The following is a 26722-nucleotide window of genomic DNA, read 5'->3' on the forward strand; positions in this document are numbered from 1 at the left end:
CTAAACTGATCTACCAGAGCCATTGACAGTTAAATCTTCTCTGCCTACACTGTCTCTTTCGTTGTAATTCCTCGTTTTAAACAAGAAACACAAATTAATAGACTCACAATCTCCGAGACGTAGAATCACCCTGTACAAACGTTGAAACAATTTCGAATCTTCGATGAATGAACAGCTCAAAAGCTGCGCAGAGACCATAAGCTCATAGTACACACGTAAACTAAGAGGATTGTAAAAAAATGTATATTTTAAAACGATCCATTCGTAATTTATTAACTTACAATATAACCATCATATAAACGTCAATCGTCGACTGTACGAGCACCCGTGTCCTCCGTTCCGAATGGCGACCGTTCCCCAAAAAAATTCGTTAACCGTTCGCTCTCGACGATCGGTGTCAACATCAACGTTAATAATTTACCTTGTGAATTACGTTACTTAACCTCTACGATCACTTCAGGTTTCCTCGTGCTCCCAGGTCCAGTCCGTCTCTTCGGATTTGCTTCTCAGGCTCGTTTTGTATACACCGACGTGTTCCTCCTCGGTAGGCCAGTTGAAAGAGTCCTCCTCGACGTCCGATCTCGGATTGGTTTTGTTGTCTTCGATGCTGGTGGTGTCGCTGTGCCCCGTGGACATGGACTCGGTCTCCTCGGACTTCAACTCGGTTCTGTTGTCCTCAGTGTCGCTGCTCCTGCTCTGCGACAACGCGACCGATTCGGATTCGTCATCTGCAAACACCCCCACGTCCTCGTAATGATCCCCACCGGAATCCCTTTTCGAATCTTCCGGAGCATCGTCGTTTCTCGATCTGGTCTCCGTTTTTAATTCCTTCACGTCTTTCACCGCGTATGCGGACCCATCCTCCTCCGAACGGGACTTTTGCATTTGCCAAGCCTTCTTGAAAGGATGTTCTCGTTCCTGTTGAACGAGCTTGGGCCTCTCGGGTAGAAGATACTCCGGGTCCTCCTCGCTGGCCTGACTCTTCACGATAGACTCGCGTTTGAACAAACCAAGAGACGTGGACCTGGGTAACGTCTCTCCGCTCGCGGTCTGCACGACGTTCCATCCCGCGTCGGACAGATCGACGTCCTCTTGGGACAGTTTGGTCAGATCTTGCAAAGATTTCCTCTTGCTCTCCTTCGTGAGAACGAAGTTGTAACTGGCAGTATCCTCGTCCTCCTCGACAGAGGTGACCTGGCTGCTGCTCGTGTAGGATCGTCTCCTCGTGGCGTCCCAAATAACATCCTCCTCGCTCTGAGTATCCTCCCTGGGCGGTGGTGCTTGTTCACGGTACTCCCTTCGTCGCGTGTACGCGTTATCCTCTTCGGGCTCGCTGGGCTCCTGGGACGATCCTAGTTGAGCGACTCGCGAGCCAACGCTGACCGTCCATGAATCCATGTTATCGTTCGCGGAAGGGTCCTTCAGTAAAGCTATCTTCCCTTCGGCGGAGGATCTCCTCCTCGTCGAAACGGTATCGTCCAGTTCGTCCAAGGTGTCCCGTTGTTGCGCCGCGAATTTCTCCATAAATTGTTTCCTACGTATCCCTAGCTCGGTCTCCCAATCCTCCTCGTCGCTTATCCTCGGCTCGACGGACGGATGCCTTTTTTCAAGTTTCATCCGTTGCTGGATCTCGTCCTCGCTTTCGGAGGAGTAACCACCCCTTGCATCGGAGGATCTCGTGAGCGGGGGTCTTGTTTGTCTTTGCACGGGATCGTGCTCCTCCGATTTAACGGAGAGCCTTTTGGAGTCCGGTCCTCGAGAGGATGAACGTTCCTTACCGACGAATTCCCAGGAACGATAATCGTCCGATTCCCTAATCACAGATCTCCCTCTGGACCCGGATCTCCTGTACCGTCTCGGATTCTCTTCGTCCTCCCTGCCGCTTCTCGAGTACTCGTCCTCGTTCTGGCCCTCTCGCCCCGACGATCTCTTACCGTCGAGACCCCTGGAGCTGGATCGTCTACTTCGCTTAACGGCTTCATCCCGCTCCTGTTGCGTGTCTTCGTTTCCCGCCTCCCGATAATCCCTTTGACCGTTTCTACCTCTCCTTCCACGTTTTCTGTACTCATCATCTTCCTTGGTGAACCTTTTGTTCGGCTCCTTTATCCAGTCCCACGTAGGAATCGGCTCGAGTTCGGGCGAATCGCGAGACATGAACGATTTCCTCCTACCGGTGGATTTCTTCAAGATGGGCATGTTAACTTGTTCCTCGTCCTCAACGATTTCGTTCCCCGATCTCACACCACCTTCCACTATATCCTTTTGCCAGTCCCATCCGGTCGAGGTTACTTCGTCGTCTTCGAAGACTGCTTCTCGAAGTTGTTCTCTCTCGACGGACTTCTGCGCCTCGTCCGCTACCTGATCCGTCGATTTCTCTTCGCTGGGGACATCCGCTGTCAGAGTGTCCGTGCTCTCCATTATCACGTTCTTGATCTCCTGCATCGGGAGGTCGAAGAACAGGGTCAGGACGATCGACACGGCAACCACCGTGGCTGCTTCCATCAAATCGATCTGTAAGTGGACGAATTTCGTCGTTACAAGTGTGGTTGTTGTTGATAATGGATATATATGTAATCGATTGGTAAATGGACGAATTTCGTCGTTATGAGTGTAGTTGTTGTTGATAATGGATATATATGTAATCGATCTGTAAGTGGACGAATTTCGTCGTTACGAGTGTGGTCGTTGTTGATTATGGATATATATGTAATCCATCTGTAAGTGGACGAATTTCGTCGTTACGAGTGTGGTTGTTGTTGATAATGGATATATATGTAATTGATTGGTAAATGGACGAATTTCGTCGTTGCGAGTGTGTCGTTGTTGATTATGGATATATATATATATATATAATCAATCTGTAAATGGACGAATTTCGTTGTTACAAGTGTGGTCGTTGTTGATTATGGATATATATGTATAATCAATCTGTAAATGGACGAATTTCATTGTTGATAATGGATATATATGGATAGTATTATAGTATTATGGCGTTATAGATTAGACGTGGTGTTATTGCGTTGTTCGTAAAATAATTTTGTTTTCCAAAATGGAGAATATATAATTTAATAAAATGTTTATACACTCTAAAAAATCGTGTTTCATTTTCACTAAAAAGAACGAAATGACTTTCCAAACAACCCAATAGTATTATAGCGTTATAGATCAGACGTGGTATTATAATAGATTTCTCTTTTCACTAAAGGTAGATCGATTACATGTAAAACTGAACTAATCGTCTTAGTGTCCTCGGCGTGCGTTGTTATCGTCTTGTGGTAATGCGAGAGAACGAAAGGGATTGGGCGTTGTTCAAAGGGAATCCGAAGTGTTTGGAATAGATAAGTGAGCGAAGTGTGAAAGAAGAGCGATTGAGATAGCGTCGTACTGGGAAATTTTCGACATACGTGACCAAACGCATTAAGTGAGAGAGATTAAGAATTGGAATTAAAGGGAATGAATGCGTGTGAGGATATAAGGTGCGAAAGAAGAGTGTTTAGGGCAGTTATTGGCAGTCGTTGGAAAATCGTCGAAACGTGTCGTGTCGCGAAAGAACAGCGTAGTCAACGTAGTCAGCGTAGTCAGTGTAGTTAACGTGGTCAGCGTGGTCAGCGTGGTCAGCGTGGCCAGGGTGGTCAGCGTGGTCAGCGTATTCAGTGTAGTTAACGTGGTCAGCGTGGTCAGCGTGGTCAGCATGGTCAGCGTGGTCAGTGTAATCAGTGTAGTCAGCGTGGTCAGCGTGGTCAGCGTAGTCAACGTGGTCAGCGTGGTCAGTGTAGTTAACGTAGTCAGCGTGGTCAGCGTGGTCAGTGTAGTTAACGTAGTCAGCGTGGTCAGCGTGGTCAGCGTGGTCAGCGTGGTCAGCGTGGTCAGCGTAGTCAGCGTAGTCAGTGTAGTTAACGTAGTCAGCGTAGTCAGTGTAGTTAATGTAGTCAGCGTAGTCAGTGTAGTTAACGTAGTCAGCGTGGTCAGCGTGGTCAGAGTGGTCAGCGTAGTTATTAATTGTGTGTTTCGTTAATATTTTGTTCCTACTACTACATCATGAAATACACGTATATCCTAGAACTTTATTCACCCTTATTTTCAAACCACCACTACTTAAATAAAATTCCTACTTTACAAGTCTCTCATCTTACTGCGTCTTTCCAAGTGGAAAAAAAAAATTCCGATACCATACGAGGAAATACATTTTCCAAATACGAAAGGTTCGTTGCTGTTCTTACGTACTGCTCTATAAAGTTGAAATTCGGAAGAGTATCTTGTGGTCCCAACGTTGTAGAAGAATACTGCGAATTGCGTCAAGTACACCGCATACGTTATCCTACTAAAAATCACTAACCAGTGATTCGATAGGAATCTGTTTATTACACCTGGGGAAATAAGAATCATAGACGTTGTTAACTGCACAAATTTTACGAAATTTTTTCACCGATAAGAAATATCATAGAAAGAAGTGTTCGGTGTTAATTTTCGTAAATTTTACAAATTTTTCGAAATTCCGGAAATGACACGCGATTTTTCAACGCAAATCGAATTTAAAAGACAAAACTTTCCTAGAAAGTTGTCGTAAAAATTGTTAGAGATGCAGAAAAGATTTTTTACCACAATTTTGTTACTACCCCTTACGAAAAATAATACGAAACGCGCGCCATTTTCAAAATTATCCTTTAATATCAGGGACAATATTGACGAAGGCGTTTGTCCGACTTCAAGTGTTAACAATTTCGCAATATTCCGATTAATCGTTTCCATAAAACGAGTTTTATTCAACAGACCTCCGTTCTTCGTGTGACATGCAAATATGACCCAGCAGAGAGCCAAGGCCCACATGAGTGGACAGATCACAGCGTAATTGGTCGCTTCTTCAGCATCGTACACGTAGTCTCTTCTGGCTAGGTGCCAGGGTGAAAATAACGACCACGATCCCAAGGCCATCGCGATTAACCATCCCAAGATCACCAACACCTGAAAGTAGAACGTCAACGATTCCTCGGTGGGTAACGAACTACAATTCAAACTATAGACCTATAGGTCGCAGATACGAAATATAATTAGTAAATAATTAAATAATTAGTAAATAACAATAGTACTATTATAAGAAATATAATAATGCTGGATAAAATTTGTTTTTACGCTGAAACCAGAAAAGAGATGCATAGAGTATCTTTAGTTCGAAAGAAAAATTGTTCTTATATACAAAAATTTCAAGTAAATAATTAATTAATTAGTAAATAACAATAGTAAAATTATAAAAAATATAATAGTGCTGGATAAAGTTTGTTTTTATGCTTATACCAGAAAAGAGATTCATAGAGTATCTTTAGCTCGAAAGAAAAATTGTTCTTATATACACAAATTTCAAATAAATAATTAATTAATTAGTAAATAACAATAGTAAAATTATAAAAAATATAATAGTGCTGGATAAGATTTATTTTTACGCTTATACCAGAAAAGAGATTCATAGAGTATCTTTAGTTCGAAAGAAAAATTGTTCTTATATACAAAAATTTCAAGTAAATAATTAATTAATTAGTAAATGACAATAGTAAAATTATAAAAAAATATAACAGTGCTGGATAAAATTTATTTTTACGCTTATACCAGAAAAGAGATTCATAGAGTATCTTTAGTTCGAAAAAAAAATTATTCTTAAATAAAAAAATTTCAAGTACCTCTGTTTACCATGCGCAAATAGTCATTGAATAAAATTAAGAAATTATCATTTAAATCGAGATACTGTTAAAAAATAATGAAACGTATTTAACTATTTGATTACAATTGATCTTCCTTTAAGACTACAGAACGATGCATTGTATATGTTAAAAATGGTGATTTTTTAGAAAATTCACCACTCCTTGCGCCCTGTGATTTGATATTATTTCTGTGTGCCAAGAATCAATTAAAGAGACATTTTACAGACAAAGATCAGTTGAACATATTCTAAAATAATGCACGTGCTTTGAAAGAAAAATTTGACGAAATATTCAAAAACTGATTTCGAATAGAGTGTACAGAATCTAACAGAAAGTACATTCGAAAATGATGACAAATTTAAATACAAACTTCGACGAGAATTACTCGTCTTACGAGTTTAGTCGTAACTTTTACCAAAGTTTAATCGTAAGATTGAACTTTTACCAACAGTGTACGTGAAAATGAAAGGATACCTTGTGGATCCTGACATCTCTTCCGGTGTTATGTAGTAGCACGCCAAGTCCTAGACCGAACACGTACGGTGTAGCTCTGTGCAGTGGCAACGTGTAAGATAGATTAGCAGTCTTGTACAGATGCTTCAATCTGAAAATGTAAAGTTGCATCAACGACCATCGAAAGTGATTGAATAAACTTCACGCGTTACATCCGTGATAAGAAGCTGGTTCACTTACGACATTCCATGGAAAATAACGAGAGAGAGGTAATTATTCATCGTTGCTATGTATCGTAACGTGGCCGACAGCAGGACGAAGAAGAATAGTAAAAGAATTCCAATGATCGGCTTACACTCTAAGAAGAATACGAACATTGGGGCCAACAGCGATAATTGCATGTCCAAAGCCAGCTGATGGGTATGTGTCGCGCACTATGAATCGAAGAAAACTTTCTGATCATCCAAAACGATTTACACGCGAGATCAAACGTAATGGCGTATTTTAGAATAATAAATTCCTTGTTAATAGATACAATAATTTGTTAATATCAACCTGGTACCAACATTTAAGGGTTGAAATATTTAAACGAGGCATTAAGTAAAACTTTGTTTGTACTATATTCTTTTTGTATAGTGGATATAGTAAGCAATCTATATGGTGTCCCAATCATCACCGGTCGATTTACTTTTTTAATAAAACTCTAACGGTTTAAGTAATCTTAATATTTCTTTTTTTATTTAAGAGTAAAAACTTGAAAGTTAATAATGGAATAACATATCCTCCAAATAGTTGTCTTTGTGTTTTTTTACAGACCACCAAGTTTTTCCAAAAATTACGACATTTTTCGCCTATACACGCCTGAATAATACACCTGAATAATTTACACGCGTGCTTTACGATTAATTAATCGTGTACTTTTTCACAATTAATTTCCCATCCCTCTAGATGATATATGTCGAGTTTCAGGTGAATCGGTTTGACGTTATAAAACCGGCGCGAAATTCAAATCGACCGGTTGTGATCGGGACACTCTGTATATATTTCGTTTAAATACCATTTCTTCGAAGGGAAAGAAATTTTGTATGTACAACAAATTCGTCCATGCGTTGTTCTTGCAAAGCTCAGCGTTCGGCATTATAACACTGTTCCACTGTGGACCGGATCCCGTGTGTTCCATTACAAATGCGTACCAAAACACCACTGCGAGTAACGCTGGTGTGAGTCTAAAACACAACGATTATATTTTTTACTTTCAGTTCGCTCCAAATTGTCCCATTGAGGACGTACAATTCTCATATACAAAGTGTATTCTTGTTTAAACAACGTAACTATTCACCGAGACATACCAATTAATAAAAGAAATTAGTTCCTCAAAGTAATTTTCTATTTAGAAATCACGAGGTCATCAATGTTTTCTTAAATCGAAGCACAAATATTTGTTTATCTAACATAAATCTCGTTATGGTAACGAGAGATTCAACAACTCGTTACAATATTACCTTTAAAGTATCATTTAAATTCCATTTGAAAAAGCATTTGTAGCCATAAAATTTGTAGAAACACGGTTCTAGGTATATATTTTATTTTATTCTTACCAAGTAAAATTTTAATCCATCGTAACTAAATGGAGAACCATTCGTAATTACTAGTAAGTAAATTAGGAATATAATCAAAAAGGATATAATAAATTCAAGGATTGTAATCAATTCATACAGATTTTTTAAAATAGTCGTTTGAATATTTTAAAATGATATAGTACACAATGTATTCTAATAGAGAATCATAATTTCAAAAATAAAAAATGTGATATAATATTATTATCGTGAAAAGAGAGCGACACGTAGACAAAAATGTCACGAAAGAGACGTTACCTTCTTTACTAAAGAACTCGTCGGTAAATAACAACTTACCTGATATACCTGGCGATAAATCGACAAAACCAACGGATCTCACCGCGCACCGTGAATTCGTTCGCCATGTTGTAAGCAGTTAAAACACCACTGAGTAATAGAAACGCGTCCGTGTAAACCATCGATACTCTCAGAACCGAGCTGAGCGGATTGTTCGCAACCTATTTCAACAGCAGACATTAAACATGAGCTCGAGCCATGCACAAGATATACGTACGAGTATTTAAAAGTGTATACTTGAATATCTCTGTTGCGTTTCAATTTATAACGAAGTAACAAGAAAATAAATTATTCGGCCCCTGAAGCACGAAATACGGTAAAAGAAAAATCATGTTACCCAAGATGGTTTTTTTTTCGAATTTTCAAATACACCAGGTCTTTTCTAAAAAAAATTGTATAATTTTTAACGCTTAAACTGAAAGGAAGTTGAATTTTGAACCAAATTTAAAGATGACATATTTATTCGTTTCTTTACTCATTAACATTGCAACGTATTTGTTATAGAATTTCTAAGAAAATAGAAGCAATCGTTTCTAAGCTACAGATTCTAAAGAAATAATAAAATTATTAATATCGTGCATTAGGTGATCGTATGTAAAATTTGTCGTTGAATTTGTCTTTGTCCTCCCTTAAATCGAAGTATTCGGTAAACGTGATTTTATTTAAAGAAACACAGACGATTTTAAAAACTCAAAATTGGTGATCACAAGGAACATCATTTTGAAATAATGATATTTCTTCTTACGTGCTAACTACCGGTATGTTTCACCGTTATTATTCTCCAAACGCAACAAAGACACACAAGTGTAAATGTACGTTTAAATGGGCCAATCTGTAAAATAAATAACTAAAGCCTGTTGCGTTTACTTACGTACCTCTGTAAGATCAATTCGATTGGCAAAAGGTAACCTCGATATCACTATAAGCTGATGAGCGATATAAAGGACAATCGTGACTAATGTCCTTATTCCGTGAATACACGCGATATCGATTTCACTCGTTCCTCTTTTCAATAAAGATCTGACGGTCCTCCGCAACGAAAAGGACATTATTATCCTCTCGGAATAGTTCCCTAGAAAGAAACAGATCAAATTGAAAATCAAGCTTCGAATACACATCGCGTTTAAATAACGTACTCCTCGATTGCATCAAACAGAAAAAATTTCAAAGAGAATGCATCCACCTCTGTCGACATAGTTTCACTAAGGATATTTGAAGAAATAAAACACAAGGTTTCAAAATTCTTTACTAATTATCATCGTTACTGTCGTCCAGAAATACTGTTGGCCCAACTTTGTTTCCTCCGTTTGTTCCCTCTTGCTGAAAACTCTTCAACGCTTAATATTTCTTCGTCAACAAGTAGTCTAATTGAATTAATCTTGGCTGGGACGGGGTGCTCTTATTTTGTAATTCTTCCAAAACTTCTCGATAAGGATACTTTTCAATTTTCCGCGAAACTTTTCGCTACGCGATTCTGGAGGATCTATTTCAGGGAAATGAATTTTTAATTATCTCGTTAAATCCACTGTTCCTACTTTCGTATCGTTTAAAGTTCGATTTGACATCGATCTAATCCTCACTCGTTGAAAATGATCATTCATCTATACATTTAATTGTGTACAAATTTATACCATATAAATTTATGGTATTGTTACCATGATTTTTGTAGCTTCTTGTACCAAAATCACAAGTGTTCTCCAAGTACCGTGTCACGAGATGGTTACCTGCACTTACTTTTTTAATACACCAACATTTATCACAGACTTCCATCAACGACAGACGAGTCACAAGTTTTTGTCTTCTCAACACCTCAGTCGATCCAGTTGGTTCTTTCCATTTGTTTATTCGAGTCGAAGAGATATCCACGATTCTTTTAATTTTGAGAAAAAAAGAAATATATTGTAGATAGAACAAGAGATGGAGTGAATTTTCTCTTTGATGGAGTTTCGTTAAGTGTGAAACCTAGCGTTGTAACGTCGCAGGGAAATTTTCTTCTTGCGTTTCAAAGCTCTTCTTAATCATTGTTTGGGAATGAATGAGACGAAAGAACTGTCAAGACCTGGTTGAGAAGACAAAGTGTCCAACTTTGGACGTGGCATTTTCAATAAACTCGTCCACTGTTGGTTGCAGCACTTGGTGAACAGTGATGTTTACGAAACAAAGTCAATACAAATAACAAAGGAGCTCGTTCCAAGGATTACTCGTCTGTTTCATTTACCAGTGTATCTCTCATTTAAGAGAAAGTTCTATAGACGGAAATATTACTTCTTAGTGAATCTCGATAAAAAAAATTTTAAGAAACTCTACCTTTTCCTTGCGATACCACCAAGTAGTCTCTCACCGTGGCTACGAGGACAAGGCAACCGACCATGGCGTAGAAATACCTACAACAGCGTGCAAAGTAAAAACAAACTTAAAACTCTGTGTAAACAATACATTCGCCAAATATTTTGTTGCTGAGGAATTTTAGAGCGAAACGTACGAAAAAAGCAGATAAAATAAAGCGTTCTTCCTAAATACACCGAGATCTCGGTTTAATATTATTTTATTGTCTCTCGCTTGCACAAGTACTCGATCAAACGGTAATTTCGCAAATTTTTCAGTATTCAAACGATACTATGGAATGCAAGAATAATAATAACGTTTAAATCAATAATAATAGTACCACCGAAATAATCAAATAGAAATTCACGAATTGAACATTTTTTCGATACTGTTCTATTTATATTTGTGTTTTCACCTTCTTCTATTTACATAAGCTTAAAATGACCGATTTAGCGTTCTAAATTCTAGAAACTCCTCCTAAAGTTTTATCGTGTTTAATGTTCAGCATGATACAAAGAAACGATTACGTACAGAACGCCGATCGTCTCTTTCGAGTAACTTCCTGACTTCTGTTTGACATAACACATGTTAGGTTCAACGTCCACTGTGAACTTTATCCCTATCGTGGAATTGTAATAGTTCAACGCTTGCTCCAATACGTTTTCAGCATCTTCGGCTGAACACACTGCTGGAAGACACAAGGCCCAATTCACCGTTGTAAATTTCGGAACAAAATGACCAGGCTGTAACAAACGTGAACAATCATTGACGTGACGTCGCGATCGAGTATAGATTGTAAATAGTTTTAGATTTATTGATAGATTTATATTTGATTATTAATTCAATTAATAAAATTTGAATAATTGGTTCCTTCTACTACGATAGGTATAAATTTATGATTTGCACAGTGTATAGAATGTAAATAGTTTTAGATTTATTAATAGGTTTATACTTGATTATTAATTCAATTAATAGAATTTGAATAATTAGTTCTATCTACTACGATAGGTATAAATCTATGATTTGCACAGTGTATAGATTGTAAATAGTTTTAGATTTATTGATAGGTTTATATTTGATTATTAATTCAATTAATAAAATTTGAATAATTGGTTCCTTCTACTACGATAGGTATAAATCTATGATTTGCACAGTGTATAGATTGTAAATAGTTTTAGATTTATTAATAGGTTTATTAATTCAATTAATAAAATTTGAATAATTAGTTCCTTCTACTACGATAGGTATAAATCAATGTTTTGCACAGTATAATTTCAGAACATTGCCTAGAGAATACTTCTGGGCGATTAGTAATTAAATTTATTTGATTAATTCGGCCTAGAATTGAATCTATTTTTAGGCCTAAAGAAGGTACAGTTCATGAATGAATAACATCATTTGATATTGTTAATATTTTAATTGGGATGTTTGATGGAATAATTATTCGATTATCAACATCTAATAAACGAAATATATAAATATCATCCAGATCTTTGTCTATGTATGAATCAAAATTTAGGTTATTGAATTCTAGGTATTATACATTGGGTATTGTATACGATCGTTTAAAACTAAACTGTAACGAGATTTCGAGTACTTTGTCTTCGAATACATTGAAATTGACGTAAACATTGAAATTAATCTAATAAAATGCATCTACGACGATACGCGAATTAATAGACACGACTGCGTGGTATTAACCCTATTCTATGGAGACTGAGGCAGTAATTTTGTAATTCTGTCATGAAATTCATTTAAAAACCATCCTTAGCTCACGGTCTGTACAATACCAGGCAACGGGCCAAATCTGATCCGAGGGACGTGGTTTGCCGACCCCTGATCTAGACTACAGTAAAATAAAAGCCTTGAAAGCGAAGACAAGTAAATCTAGGCTACAATAAAGAAAGATTTTCATACGAGTATAAATCTTCCAACTTAAACGAGATTCTGCGATAAAACTGACCAATGTGAACGACCAACGAGCATACACCGTATTTCAACAGGTGCTAAAATACGTTTCAACGCGCGTTGATACGTACTTTTAGTTTATTATAGATTCCTTATAGTTTAAACTGGAAAATTGATACATTTAGGAATAAATTGTACAGACGAGAACGAAATATAATAGATATTAGTTGTGCACGGTCGTGAAGGAAATTGAAGTGGTTTTAAATATTCCGTATAGGACTATTGTGCGTTTATTTATTAAAATAAAAGTTTACTTTATGCTCTATCGTGTCAAAGACACTGTCTGGTTCAGTAGTGTATTATTATACGAGTATTGTGCTTCTACTTATTAAAATAAAAGTCTTTACTTTATTCTCAGTGTCTTTATTCTCAAAGACACTGTCTGGTTCAGTAGTGTATTATTATACGACTATTGTGCGTTTACTTATTAAAATAAAAGTCTTTACTTTATTCTCAATCGTGTCAAAGACACTGTCTAGTTCAGTAGTGTATTATACAGTAGTATATATCTAGTTCACTTTTATGTACAGTAACTTTTCCTTTATGCAGGATGTAATTATAATTGGTGGTAGTAAAACTGAAGGGTGATGATTCTACGTGAAAAAATGCATCGAAAATATGAAATAAAATTATCTCGTACGAGACTTTGTTTTCAAGAAACACAACTTTGTTACCACCCGTCCAATAAACACGATTGAGTGCAACTTGGCCAAGGTGTCTACCTATTACTCGTGATTTCTACTTGTGTTGGTGTTTGTAAACATCAAAGAAACTGTATTATCCATTTTAACAGGTTCCAACTGGTTAAACGATAGTAAAATCGAGAAAAAATATAAAACAGACAATACCCCACCACCGACATTGTTTACCAACCCCAACCCAAGTAGACGCAACGAGTATTGAACCGAGACTTCAAAATCGATTTTCTCGAAAACGAAACCTGCCACGAGAACATTTTACCCTGTACATTTTCTATTTATTTCTCCACGAAGAATCGTATCTTAATTGCTAGACACTACATTACGGAATAATGAAATTTCAATTGCTTTTTCATCCGAGTTCGATCGGTGTCGTACTGCAATCGAACGTGACACTGTGAATCTATGCACGAAACGATACCGATAATCTACATATTAAATGAATAAAAACGATCGAAGGTTATTTACTATCGTCCGTTAATACAACGATAATGCTCCGTTGTTTATTAGCGAAAGATAAGCTCGTACGTGTATCGATTTTTTGATATCGATATTAATCTCGTAGCTACGACCTTCGATGAAAAACATTCCATCGTCATCGCTCGAAGACATGCGTCACACGTGATCCGGAATATCGAGATCATTTTCGTTTTCTCGATGTTAAACGTAACGCACTTTAGAATTGTAATTTTTCTTAAAATTATATTATACGTTAAATCGTGTAGATCGACTCGTCTGAAACACAAACACGCGTTCTCGAGACTCGTCGCGTAACCCTGATCCATAATATCGCGAACATTTACAAACGTATGCGTATTATTCTCGGTTTACGAAACAGAACGAAAGATAAGATTGTTGACTTACGTCATGCATGCTTCCTCGTATGAAAGCACGTGCCTGAATCATATTAACTGGAAGCCTTGTATCCGGGTGAGACGCGTGCAAGTCTATATTGGCCAAGCAATATTTCCCTTGCACCTTTAACGTATTGTTATTCAACTTCACGTGCGCCATTACGCCCAAACACTCGTCGAAGTCTCCGAGCTGGTTCACGTTACCCCGCAACAAACCCGACGGGATTTTTGCACTCGAATCCAACACTGAAATATCGAAAATATTAGAAAATTTTAAGATCGTGCGTCGATACTCTCGTGCAGTCGATTAATTATTTCGTTTACAATATCGTGAGTTATCTACAATATCTTGGTTGAGGTACACCGAACGTTTGTACGTTTAGATATATTAGGTTTGGAAAGTCATTTCGTTTTTTTTCTTTTTTTAGTGAAAATGAAACACAATTTTTTTTAGAACGTATAAACGTTTTATGTTTATAAACGTATAAATTTAGAACTAATTTTAGAACGTATAAATTATATATTCTCCATTTTGGAAAACGAAATGACTTTACGAACAAGCCAATATTTTCTTGAAAATTTTAGAAAGAAACCCTTACGTAATGTTTTTAAGAAGAAAATTTAGCGTTCACGAGAGCAGTGAGAGTTGTGACCGACCTTGACGTCGATTGTAACATTAATTAGGGGTTAATTAATATAGAAAATTTTGTCGATATTTTATGATTTGTGTTACGGATCGTTTACAGAACGATTTATTTAATATAATACGGTTAAAGAAGCTTGAATTTTTAACAACACCGTACCTTAGGTTAATTTACCACCGTACGTTAGTTTAAAATAAAGCTTCACTCTCTATGATTTTTCATGAACGATTCCTACGATTCTACAATCTGGGTAATTATTTCTAATGTCTAACTTTCGTTCGATTGAAAATGAAAAAGAAATGGATTTTAATTGTATTTGATTAAATTAAGCTATTTAATTGCAATTTAGTATAGTACGATCTAATATAATTATTAATATTTTATATGTACGCCGAATGGATAAGCTATTTAATTGCAATTTAGTACAGTACGATCTAATATAATTATTAATATTTTATATGTACGTCGAATGGATAAGCTATTTAATTGCAATTTAGTACAGTACGATCTAATATAATTATTTATATTTTATATGTACGTCGAATGGATAAGCTATTTAATTGCAATTTAGTACAGTACGATCTAATATAATTATTAATATTTTATATGTACGTCGAATGGATAAGCTATTTACTTGCAATTTAGTACAGTACAATCTAATATAATTATTAATATTGTATATGTACGTCAAATGTATAAGCTATTTAATTGCAATTTAGTATAGTACGATCTAATATAATTATTTATATTTTATATGTACGTCGAATGGATAAGCTATTTAATTGCAATTTAGTACAGTACGATCTAATATAATTATTAATATTTTATATGTACGTCGAATGGATAAGCTATTTACTTGCAATTTAGTACAGTACAATCTAATATAATTATTAATATTGTATATGTACGTCAAATGTATAAGCTATTTAATTGCAATTTAGTATAGTACGATCTAATATAATTATTAATATTTTATATGTACGTCGAATGGTGACAGTTTCTCTAGCCTCGATCAATCAAAATCGCACTTTGTAAACTGAAAGGTCCTCGGAACGAGTCAATTTATAAACTGAACCTTCCTGCGACATTCAAAGAGCCGAACGAGAACATAAAAGGAACACGTGGACCGTTTCGGGATGTCCTACTAACGTCCGGAACGGATGTTCCTTGGATGTATGTAAGATGTCTTTGTGCCATTTGGGCCGTGAGCACAGTGGCCAGAAATGGCTCCTCTTTGGAGTACAATTCTCCATTTAACGGCCGACGACTCTCCTTGTTAAAAATCTCCGAGCGCGAGAAATATCCCCAATTTCGTATCAAATGCGTGCAAAGTTAAATAAACCCGAGTATCGTGTACAAGAAAAATAATAAACGCGAGTATCGTGTACAAGAAAAATAATAAACGCGAGTATCGTGTACAAGAAAAATAATAAACGCGAGTATCGTGTACAAGAAAAATAATAAACGCGAGTATCGTGTACAAGAAAAATAATAAACGCGAGTATCGTGTACAAGAAAAATAATAAACGCGAGTATCGTGTACAAGAAAAATAATAAATCCAGTTTACGTTCCACCTCCCTCGAACGCAATGCAGGAACGAGTTTTCATCTCGATATTTAATTTACGAGGAACGGATTCGATTTTAAAAACATTGAAGGAAGATTATTGGTAAAATCTTATTTGTAACAGCTGCGTGTAAATATAAAAAAAAAAAAATGAAAAGATATGTGACTGGAAATCGATACATTGGATTCTCTTTTCAGAGAATATGAACACAATTTTTAGTTTTGCGTAACAATTTCGCGAATGTAAAAACCATGGAAAATGGCGAAGTTATTCGCTATTCCCAGAAATTACACTTCACGGTGTAACGTTGTTTGTTGGTCACCACAGTTGACAAGAACTTCGACAAAAGTTGACAAGAAGAGACTTTGAACGTTTGTAAAGAATTAAATAACATATTAAAAAGATCGCACCCTAAATTGTATCAGGTTGTTCGGAAAGTCGTTTCGTCATGTCGAATGAAACACGATTGTTTTCAGTGTCTATAAACATTTCATTAAATTATACATTCTCCATTATGGAGAATCCGTATCGTTTTTCTTTCGTCAAAAATTTCTATTATTCGTCCATGATTATGGTAAGCTATCGAGAGAAACAGCGTCCATTTTGTACGTAGGACACCCAAAGGATCCGTTTCATCTTTTCGGTGAGAAAGAAACACGATTGTTTTCAATGTCTATAAACATTTCATTAAATTATACATTCTCCATTATGGAGCAAGAAATCACTTTCTTAATACATGGAAATTTCTGTCCGTATCGTTTCTCTTTCGTCAAAAGTTTCTATTATTCGTCCAAGAATATGGTAAGCTATCGAGAGAAACAGCGTCCATTTTGTACGTAGGACACCCAAAGGATCCGTTTCGTCTTTTCGGTGAGAAAGAAACACGATTGTATTCAGTGTCTATAAACATTTCATTAAATTATACATTCTCCATTATGGAGAATCCGTATCGTTTTTCTTTCGTCAAAAGCTTCTATTATTCGTCCAAAAACGCAATCATAAGCTATCGAGAGAATCGTCCATTTTGTACGTAGGATACCCAAAGGATCCGTTTCGTCGTTTCAGTTAGCGGATGGTTTCGATTTCGGGTCGTAGTCGACTTACTTTGCAACGCCCACAACTTGTAACCCCTCAACTGTCGCAGGAATATCTTGCCGTGTTGCTGACACTCGAAATCCTCGACGGCCGTGAAATTTGGCACGAAGGTCGGCACGCGTAGTAACGCGTCGTTCAATTGAGCCAATGTGAAAGTAGCCTCCACGTGCGTTCTCGTTTTCGCTTTCGAGTCTTCCTCTACAAACAATCGTCAACATGCTTTAGTTTCGAGTGAAAACACAAGTTAAAAAAAAAAATCAATCACTTTGGTCCTAAACGTACGCGAAGAATCCACGTCCCTTCAGATTTGGTTATCGTTCGTAATGTTCGCGCGTTCTCGTTTAGCTTTTGAGTCTTCCTCTACAAACAATCGTCAACATGCTTTAGTTTCAAATGAAAACACGACGAGTTAAAAAAAATGATCACTTTATTCGTAAACGTTTGCAAAGAATCCGCGTCTCTTCAGGTTCGGTTATCGCTCGTAATATTCGCGCGTTCATGTTTTCGCTTTCGAGTCTTCCTCTACAAACAATCGTCAACATGCTTTAGTTCCAAGTAAAAACACAACTAATTAAAAAAAATGATCACTCTACTCCTAAACGTACGCGAAGAATCCGCGTCCCTTCAGGTTCGGTTATCGTTCGTAATATTCGCGCGTGCGTGTACGAGATATCGAATCACCCTCTATCAAGCCACGATACTCACTATCGAATCGTTTAACTTCCGCTTGCTTAGCCGGAGTAGCTTTCACAGTCACTTTCGTTTCCACTTTCGGCTTCTCGGGTTGCCTGGGTTGCTCCTTCGTTCTCTGGGCCGGTGTCTTCGACACTTCCGGTTTCACGGGAGTCTTCGACTTATCCTCCAGTTTCACGGAGACCTTCGACTTATCCTCCAGTTTCACAGAGACCTTCGACTTATCCTCCGGTTTCACGAAGACCTTCGACTTATCCTCCAGTTTCACAGAGACCTTCGACTTATCCTCCGGCTTCACGGTTCCCTTAATTTTCTCATCCGGTTTCGGAGCGAGTTTAGGTTTCGACGATTCGGGTTCGAGCTTCGTCGTTTTGACCGATTCGACTCTCTTCGAGCTCTCCACCGGTTTCTTCGTTGTCTCGACTACCTTCCTTGTGATTTCCACCGATTTCTTCGCGCGTTCTGGTAGCTTCCCTTCGACTTTCGTCTTTTCCAAGATCGGTGCAGGTGGTTTCGTTTCCCCGGACTTTGCCTTATCCTTGTCAGCGAATCTTACTTTCTCCAGCTTCCTGGGGGGAGGAGTGGAAGCTACTTCTTTCGAGTCTTCGTCTTCTTCTTCTTCTTCTTCTTCATCCTCGTCATCCTCGTCCTCGTCTTCATCTTCGTCCTCGTCATCTTCGTCATCTTCGTCCTCATCGTCTTTGTCCTCGTCCTCTTCCTCGTCAACTTCGTCCTTAACCGACTTGGACTCTCGTTCCTTGAACAACTCGATCTCTTCGGAATCTTCTTCCAGAGCCAGCCTCTTTCTCAAATCGTACACCTCTTCCTCGTCATCGTCGTCATCCTCTTCGTCGACGGTTTTCCTCGTTCCCTTGGCAACTTTTGTAATTTTGTTCTTCCTAGCCGCCAATTTAATACCCTCCACTTTCCTCTTCAAGTCCTTCTTGCTCTTCGGTAGGTCCTCGTCCGATTCGTCATCCGATTGCCCAACTGTCCGTTCTTTCTCGCTCGTCTCGTGGTCGTCGACCGTCTCGTCATCGTCATCGTCCTCGTCCGGTTCTTCTTCGTCATCGTCGCTGTCCTCCTCGACCTCGACGATCACCTCCATCTCATCGTCGTCGTCATCGTCGACGCGAAGACGATCGTCCACGATCTGTTCCAACGAGTGTCCGATAGTTTCGTGCTCGGTGAACTCTCGTTGGTCAGTGTTGACGTCACCGACCATCGACGTCACCTCGACAGGTGGTTTTCGACGGCTGGCAAGCCGCGATGACGGTGCCGCGTTCGTCTCGTGCCACTTCCGGCTGGTCGACGTGCTCGCGGTGGTCCTCTCCTGGCATCTACCGAAGATGGGATTGCAAGTGGCGCGTTGCGGCTGCTCGGTGGACGCGAGTTGCACACCGTGGTCCCGTATTCTGAAGGCATAGCAGCAGGTGTAGCAGACGAGGACGAGCGCCAGTAAACCGATGCACTTGCCCAGAAGGGCGGCAGCCATGTCACCGCGTCGTTCACATGGAAGTACCGCTGACGGTGCACTGGGTCCCGAGCGGTCCAATCGGCTGTTCGTCAGGCCGTTTTAGTCGGTTGCCACGATCAGCCGCCGTCACGAGTAACAACAGCGATGATCACGAGGGTCGGTGCTAGGGAACGAGTCGAAATCGTCTCGGGCTGGACGTTACGGTCGCTGGTCGCTCGTTCCACGGGACTTTCCCTCTCTACTCGGCAACGAGGAACAGGTAACCCGGAGATCCTCGAGAGACTATCGTATCCGCCTCCGACGACGCGGCAGACCCCGGGCCACCGCCGTCCACCAGCGGCCGTGCCTTCGTGAAAATTAGAACGCATGGCATCGTCCCAAGCAGCTAGGAGTTTTATTTAGCATCAACATTTCAGAGGCGGCCGACAACGGGCGGCCCGCGAGTGTCTAACATGCGCATGCGCGGTAATATGCTGCTCGCGGCAACCGCGTACGCCATGTGGTAGCCCGCGATACGTTGCGCAATACACACCGAAATCACCTAACCCCGACCGGGACCACCGAGTCCTCGTCGCTCGCGCCGCACCGCGCCGATTCCCAGAGACAGCTCGAAAATAATGCGCCGAGTTCGACTCGCCCACGATCGCGATACCTCCCTCCAACGCTTACTGTGTGTCTCTCGCGCTTCACTTCGGGTTTCTGGCCAACGCTAAACTAGCGCGGTACCGTGCGTCTGGTATGCAAGCCCTTGGGAGACATCCAGATGTTCCGAACCGTTTCGATCGAAATCTTTCATCGTCACGCGTACGAACAACGAACGCTAACAACCATCGATTTTCATTCTGAACGATTTTTACACCGAGAATCGTTTTCCACGGGCCGATTTTCTTCGAACCGATCGTCTTCCAGCCGATTTTCTACGGACTGATCGTCTTCGAGCCGATTTTCTACGAACCGATTTTCTTCGAACCGATTTTCTATGACCTGATTTTCTTCGAACTGATTTTCTTTGATTCAAGTTTCTTTGGGCCGATTTTCTTCGATTCAATTTTCTTTGAGCCGATTTTCTTCGATTTAATTTTCTTTGAGTCGATTTTCTTCGATTCAATTTTCTTTGACCTGATTTTCTTCGATTCAATTTTCTTTGACCCAATTTTCTTCTATCCGATTTTCTTCGATTCAATTTTCTTTGACCCAATTTTCTTCTATCCGATTTTTTTTTACCCAATTTTCTTCTATCCAATTTTCTTCGATTCAATTTTCTTTGACCCAATTTTCTTCAAATCGATTTTCTTCGACCCGATTTTCTTCGATTCAATTTTCTTTGTGCCGATTTTCTTCGAACCGATCTTCTTCGATCGAGAGAAACCACGTTAAGATTCATCGATCGATCGTTGCTGAAATTAATCGGTAATCGAGAATCACGTTTGTCACGATTGTGCGATCGCGATAACGATTCGTGAAACAAAAACTACTCGAATCTTTGCAGCGTGGTAACGGTGTGGTTGGTGAATGGCAGATGGAAAGCGATGAAGATAATTTCTGTACTCGACGATTAATTTCGCGATCGATAAATATACATTTTCCAAACGATATTCCCTAGTTTCGATAACATACGATAAACTTAACGAGACCCGATGATCACGCTCGCTTTAATTATTTCTGGTAATCGTTGAATACAATTATCGATTACTCGGCAACGATAATCGTTGATTGTTCGTTTGTTTGCATTCCGGCCACTTTGCCGATTAAACGTATTAGTTAATGTTAATATTGTAACGTAACATCAAATTGGCACCGACGTGCTCTTCTGTATCGCATACGTGGAAAATATTGATTATTCTTCGAGGAGATCTCCGTTTCTTTAATTTCGATCGAAAATTTCGCAATCGACCTCAGTGGTTCTCAAAATGTATGTCTCCGCAACACTCGATACTCAGAAAACTTTATTGGAACTCGAAACTTTGAGGAATTTTGTAAATACGTATTTATGGATTTATTTAATTTTGTCCATCGATAACCCGATTAATACACCGGATAAATAACGAACGATCTATTAATTGTCGAAAATACTGTTCTGTTAAGAAATTTTGATCGTATTTTTTCATACGTGTGTATTTGAGATTTGCTTATCTAATTATGTAATAGAGAGAATGTTAAGCACTAAGGTAACTGAACTAAAACAGACTGCTGTATCATAATTGACCTCACATTTTATTTAAAGAACATTCTGTTAAAACGAGTCGATCGTTTAGCTACGAGACTACAAGTTAACCCAGTCGATCGATAAAATCCCAAACTTTAATGTAACGAACATTTTCGAAAATTTGTATTTATTGTACAATATATTCGTAATAAATTCGCAATTCCTGCCACGAGTTGCGTGTTATATTATATAACCGATATATTTGACTTTGCGAAAAATTATATGCTATTTAACGAATTCGTAAATGGGATTAAACTTTCGCCTGATAGTTGCAGAAATAATTATTAAATACGCTGCAGAAGTTACTAAAGTGCACTTCTTTAAATCGTATACGTAATACGTAATACGTAGACGTAAACAAATAAACGGAAGTAGTGTAAAACAATTTTTAAAACTTCCATTCGACCAATAATAATTTTATTTATTTGTCTTAGTTTCCAGCTAAAAAGCCATGGTGAATGATCGAAAGAGAGAATGTATTATAAACAAATTTTCCGTATCACGAATAAATAACTGATCATTGTACTTTTGTGCAAAATGCAATTCAGTGATTCGAAAAAAAAAATAAGGAATACCGTGGAATGAATTAATTTAATTCGCGAGAAACACGGTACTCTTCTATTTCGGAAATGAAGCACCTTAATGGCATAACACGTGGTAAATTCTACTAATTTAGAACATTTCGATAATAATTGCGGAGACTTTAGATTCGAGTGTCCAGCCACGTAGCGTGAAAGAGCTGAAACGTTTCAAGCATCAACCTGATCTGCAGATGGTAAAGTAGTTCGTATCATTCCTTGATTATTTACAAATTTAGTTTTCCAAATATTACTACCACAAATGTTGTACAAACGTAGACAGAGATCTAAAATATATATTGCAGATAATGTTTTTTCTTATTTAATATGTATCAACGATATATAATAGCCCTTACCAATTACGTGTAACTTTCAACGTTATCGATTCAGACTAGAATACGATGTTAGCGCTCATTGAATGTAGAAATTCTAACTAAATACGACGAGAATCTAAAACTAAGCTTACGCATGGAAGTAACTTGCTTACCGTAGTTAAAAGCGGGTAAAACAGTACTTCTCATTCGATATCTATAATCGATAAAATTATCTATGCGATAACAGTGTTCGATTTACCGTGGAACGATTCAAAAGTTAGGTAAATCAATTCAGAAATTTCCAGAATTTCGAAAAATTTAAGAGCTTTGGACTTAGGTTAGGGTTCCGTCTTAAAGAGTTTCGAATTCGAGTTTCACAAATTTAGAAATTAGCGTTATATGTTATACATTATACGATATAGGTTATACTATATACGTTATACGTTATACGTTATAACACTTCGAAAATGTTTTGACTACTATACTACTAGATGGTGCCACCAGAACTGATTTCAGACTGTATAAAAAAAATGTTTTAAATTCTTCATCCCTAGATGGCGCATGTAGACTGTAATACCATATTATTGATGAGTTTTACAAGGTTTTGGATTTTTATACTTGGTTTGTTTAGAAGAATATATACTTATGTATGCAAACAAGCAGATACGATTCGATTGCACGCAGGCGGAGATTTTGCCGGTTTTAATTTCAAATTGCTTTTCGTTGATCATATTTAGAAATATAAATGCGATCAGAAATATACATTGTATGCCGTTTATAGTGGAATTTGTTGAAAGTATAAGAGTATAATTTGTCCAATCCGAGAGAGTCAATTTTCTCGAAAAATAAATTCTGGGCAACATTATATTCCACAATTTTTACTTATTTTGACATGTGTATACATATTTATGAATTAAAATATTGTCCTGAATAAAAAACTGGTAGTAATTTACTCTGTTTAATGGCAATAATTTATAAAATATCTTATATATTGCAAAATGTATAATACAACAAGTATCAATCAAACATTTTATCTTATAATAATGAGTTCAGAAAAGTATAAAATTTTTGTAATACAATCCAGTAGATGTCACCAATATTAACAGAATAATATTTGATATTAAATATTTTTTATATTTAATTGAGAAATAATAAACCTTATTCTATTTGGAAATATCTAATAATAAGAAATAATAAGTTTCCTTTGAATATTCTACCGTTATTTTAATATTTTAAAGGGTTGTCAGAAAGTTCTCCCGTCAAATGCCACGTTGTATCAAATAGACCAATAAGCTTTCCACACTACTAATTGTACGATTCTAACGTGTTCTCGGTAGAACTCTTGTAGTGAATCCCTTCACAGTTGTTCAGAATGGATTACAAAAAATATATTATTTTCTTGGGACTTATTTTGAGTTTAAACTACGTTTGCTGTCAATATAGGACAAAAAACGTGAGAAACTGTTAAATTTTCTGTGACAGTTGTGTTTGCTGAAACGACGAATCAATTTCGCTACTTAGTTTATTCGTTTTACTTAAAAAATATTTAACAAATCTCAATAAGTAGCTTTTATAAATGTTTACTTTTACACATAATATGTAGTTTTTTAATACAAGAAAAATTTACTTCACCTAACCTAAAATATTAAAAACAGTATAAACTTGAATTTGACCTCTTTTGTATCTTTTAGACTCAAGGCTCCTCTTTGTCAGATCGTGTACAACAATTAACAGAGCTAGCTCTCACAAGGCCTGTGATAAAATTCAATGGTGCAAAGTTTAAGGAATATGTCAGGACTACGCCAAGAAATTATTCTGTTGTCATGATGTTTACCGCTATGACACCGCAAAGGCAGTGTCAAATATGCAGGTACATTTAATTTGAACTATTCGTCAAAATTGATAAAATCATAAATAACTTATTACATACTTTTTCTTTCTTTAGGCATGCAAGAGATGAATTTGTAATAGTAGCAAATTCGTTTAGATATTTACAATCTCACTCGAAAAAGTTATTCTTTGCATCTGTAGATTTTGACGAAGGATCAGATGTATTTCAAATGGTAGGTAAAATATTGTTGTATGTTTACATATACAAACACATAGTATAAATGTTCTGTATAAATTTTTTTCAGATGAGATTAAATACTGCGCCAGTATATATGCATTTTCCACCAAAAGGTAAACCAAAGCCAGCAGATACTATGGACATTCAAAGAGTTGGATTTGGAGCAGAAGCAATTGCAAAATGGATATCCGAACGTACCGATATTCAGGTAATTGTATATACTGTATATAATTAATAAGTACAAGATAGAATTAGTAGTATTATTTTTAAATCCGTTACAGATCAGAGTATTCAGACCGCCAAATTATTCTGGAACAGTAGCAATAACAATGTTTTTGGTACTCATTGGAGGGTTCTTATACCTGAGACGTAATAACTTGGACTTTATTTATAATAAAACAATTTGGGGACTTGGTGCACTGGTAATATATTATTTCACAGATTTGATCATTTACGTTGCAATTTACTTTAAAATGTCACTGTTTATAGTTCTTTACCCTTACAATGATATCTGGACAAATGTGGAATCATATCAGGGGACCACCATTCATACATAAATCATCTAGTGGAAATGTAGCTTATATTCATGCTTCTTCTCAAGGTCAATTTATTTTGGAAACGTATATTGTCATGGTTTTGAGTATCCTTTGTATTTTGCAAAAAAGTCTACAATGACTTATTTTAAATCTGATTCTGAAATTAAGAATCCACTTATATTATTCAGCACTTTCTTTAACGAAATGTAATTAGATGGAGCGGTGGTATTAGGTATGATTTTAATGACCGAAGCAGCATCGCGCAAAGGTGATGTAAACAAACGAAGAATATTTGCTGCAATAGGTGTGGCATTAGTCTCTATTTTCTTTAGCCTTCTATTATCAATATTTAGGAGTAAAGCACAAGGTTATCCGTACAGGTATATCGTTTTAAAATATAGTGTCATATATAAATAATACCGTTACATTGGAGTATATTAATATATTCTTGAAAATATTTACTGTCCGTAATGCTTGTATACATCAAATTTGAAAATTTGAACGAATATGATAATATACTCCAATCTGTCTCACTGTTACAGGAATATTAATATTATTTTGTGTCTCAGTGATGAATAATTGATCTGTTTCAGCTTACTTTTGAAGTAAAAGAATATAGGAAGGTATTTGTATATAATGCAAAGAGAACTTTCAACTTGCCTGTCGAAGTTAAAAATAAAGCTGTCTACAAGAAAGATGAGCGTAATATTTTAGATCCAATTACTATTATCAGTGTTGCATCATAATCATAATTTACATTTCTTTACATGTGATGTAAAATAAATTAATACTTAAAATTCCTATTCTTTAATACAGATTGTTTAGACTGTTGAAACATGTGTACAGTACTAAAATAAAAGATAAAAACTTTTAATTTCAATTAGTATTATTGGTTTGCAGTAAGTTTTATTGCAGTAGCATACTATTATCGATACTACACGATCTGAAATAGAGTCATCTTAAAATATTAGTGATTATCGAGTGATTTCTTCGTTTAAAAGGAATGGTATATTCAACTACACCACCAAAGTCGGTAAAGTTGGTAAATGTAGAAAACAAGTCCTATCTTTAGTAAAGCTCTCTAATTTCTATATTTTAACATTTATATTATTTCTTCAACTTATAATTTCGGATCACAGAAAGAGAATGTAATCAAAGAAGGGAGAAAAAGAAACCTACACGAGTTACTTAAAATAAATCGATAGAGTAATATCGATTACCAGGTATCACCGCGTAGAAGTTGCTGCGAATGGAGATAGATGGAACCATAGTTCCATTGCCTTCACAAATTTTGCGATATCATAATTTTTTTTTTAAATAATTATAAGCAACCGATACAAAACCAGTTTCAATAATTATTAACAATATCCTAGTATAAATAATGGTTTAAAGTATAATTTCGTTGAAATATTCTTTATTCTAAAGAAATTTTTTTCTTCCTTTATTCACAAGTGTTTTTCGCGATATTTCTATCTCGAAAAGTGATTAATTGACGAGTCAAAAAAATCGAATCTCTTTTTCTTATTTTCGTAGCGTTTAAAATACGTAGAATGTTATATTAAAAAGATATTTCGAAATTCAAACATTCAGCGAAGTTCCAGCGACAAATAAACTTGTGTTACATTTTTCTAAAACTATAT

The 26722-nt window shown here is 37.0% G+C and overlaps 2 protein-coding genes across 3 annotated transcripts; one reads left to right on the forward strand and one right to left on the reverse strand.

The window, feature by feature from the left end:
* Positions 1-246: 246 nt before the first annotated feature.
* Positions 247-19692, reverse strand: LOC143154256 (uncharacterized). Its single transcript, XM_076326207.1, has 13 exons — positions 17916-19692; positions 17220-17408; positions 13915-14150; positions 10916-11127; positions 10367-10443; positions 8935-9131; positions 8060-8220; positions 7204-7372; positions 6387-6580; positions 6168-6297; positions 4773-4962; positions 4225-4367; positions 247-2511 (listed from the first exon to the last, which is right to left on the reverse strand). Exons 1-13 carry the CDS (start codon positions 19396-19398, stop codon positions 457-459), a joined length of 5436 nt encoding a protein of 1811 aa, XP_076182322.1. The 5' UTR covers positions 19399-19692; the 3' UTR covers positions 247-456.
* A 4079-nt stretch (positions 19693-23771) lies between these two features.
* Ostgamma (oligosaccharide transferase gamma subunit) lies at positions 23772-25962 on the forward strand. 2 transcript variants are annotated; one of them, XM_076326193.1, is made up of 8 exons: positions 23772-23931; positions 24170-24348; positions 24424-24541; positions 24614-24754; positions 24828-24968; positions 25036-25186; positions 25297-25462; positions 25652-25962. In XM_076326193.1, the coding sequence occupies exons 1-8, from the start codon at positions 23851-23853 to the stop codon at positions 25659-25661; spliced, it is 987 nt and encodes a 328-aa protein (XP_076182308.1). In that variant the 5' UTR covers positions 23772-23850; the 3' UTR covers positions 25662-25962. The 2 variants fall into 2 exon arrangements, with proteins under 2 accessions (XP_076182308.1, XP_076182307.1); XM_076326192.1 differs by having other exon boundaries at positions 25676-25962.
* Positions 25963-26722: the final 760 nt, after the last annotated feature.

This window comes from Ptiloglossa arizonensis, chromosome 14 (assembly GCF_051014685.1).
Source record: "Ptiloglossa arizonensis isolate GNS036 chromosome 14, iyPtiAriz1_principal, whole genome shotgun sequence".
Classification (NCBI taxonomy): Eukaryota; Metazoa; Arthropoda; class Insecta; order Hymenoptera; family Colletidae; genus Ptiloglossa; species Ptiloglossa arizonensis.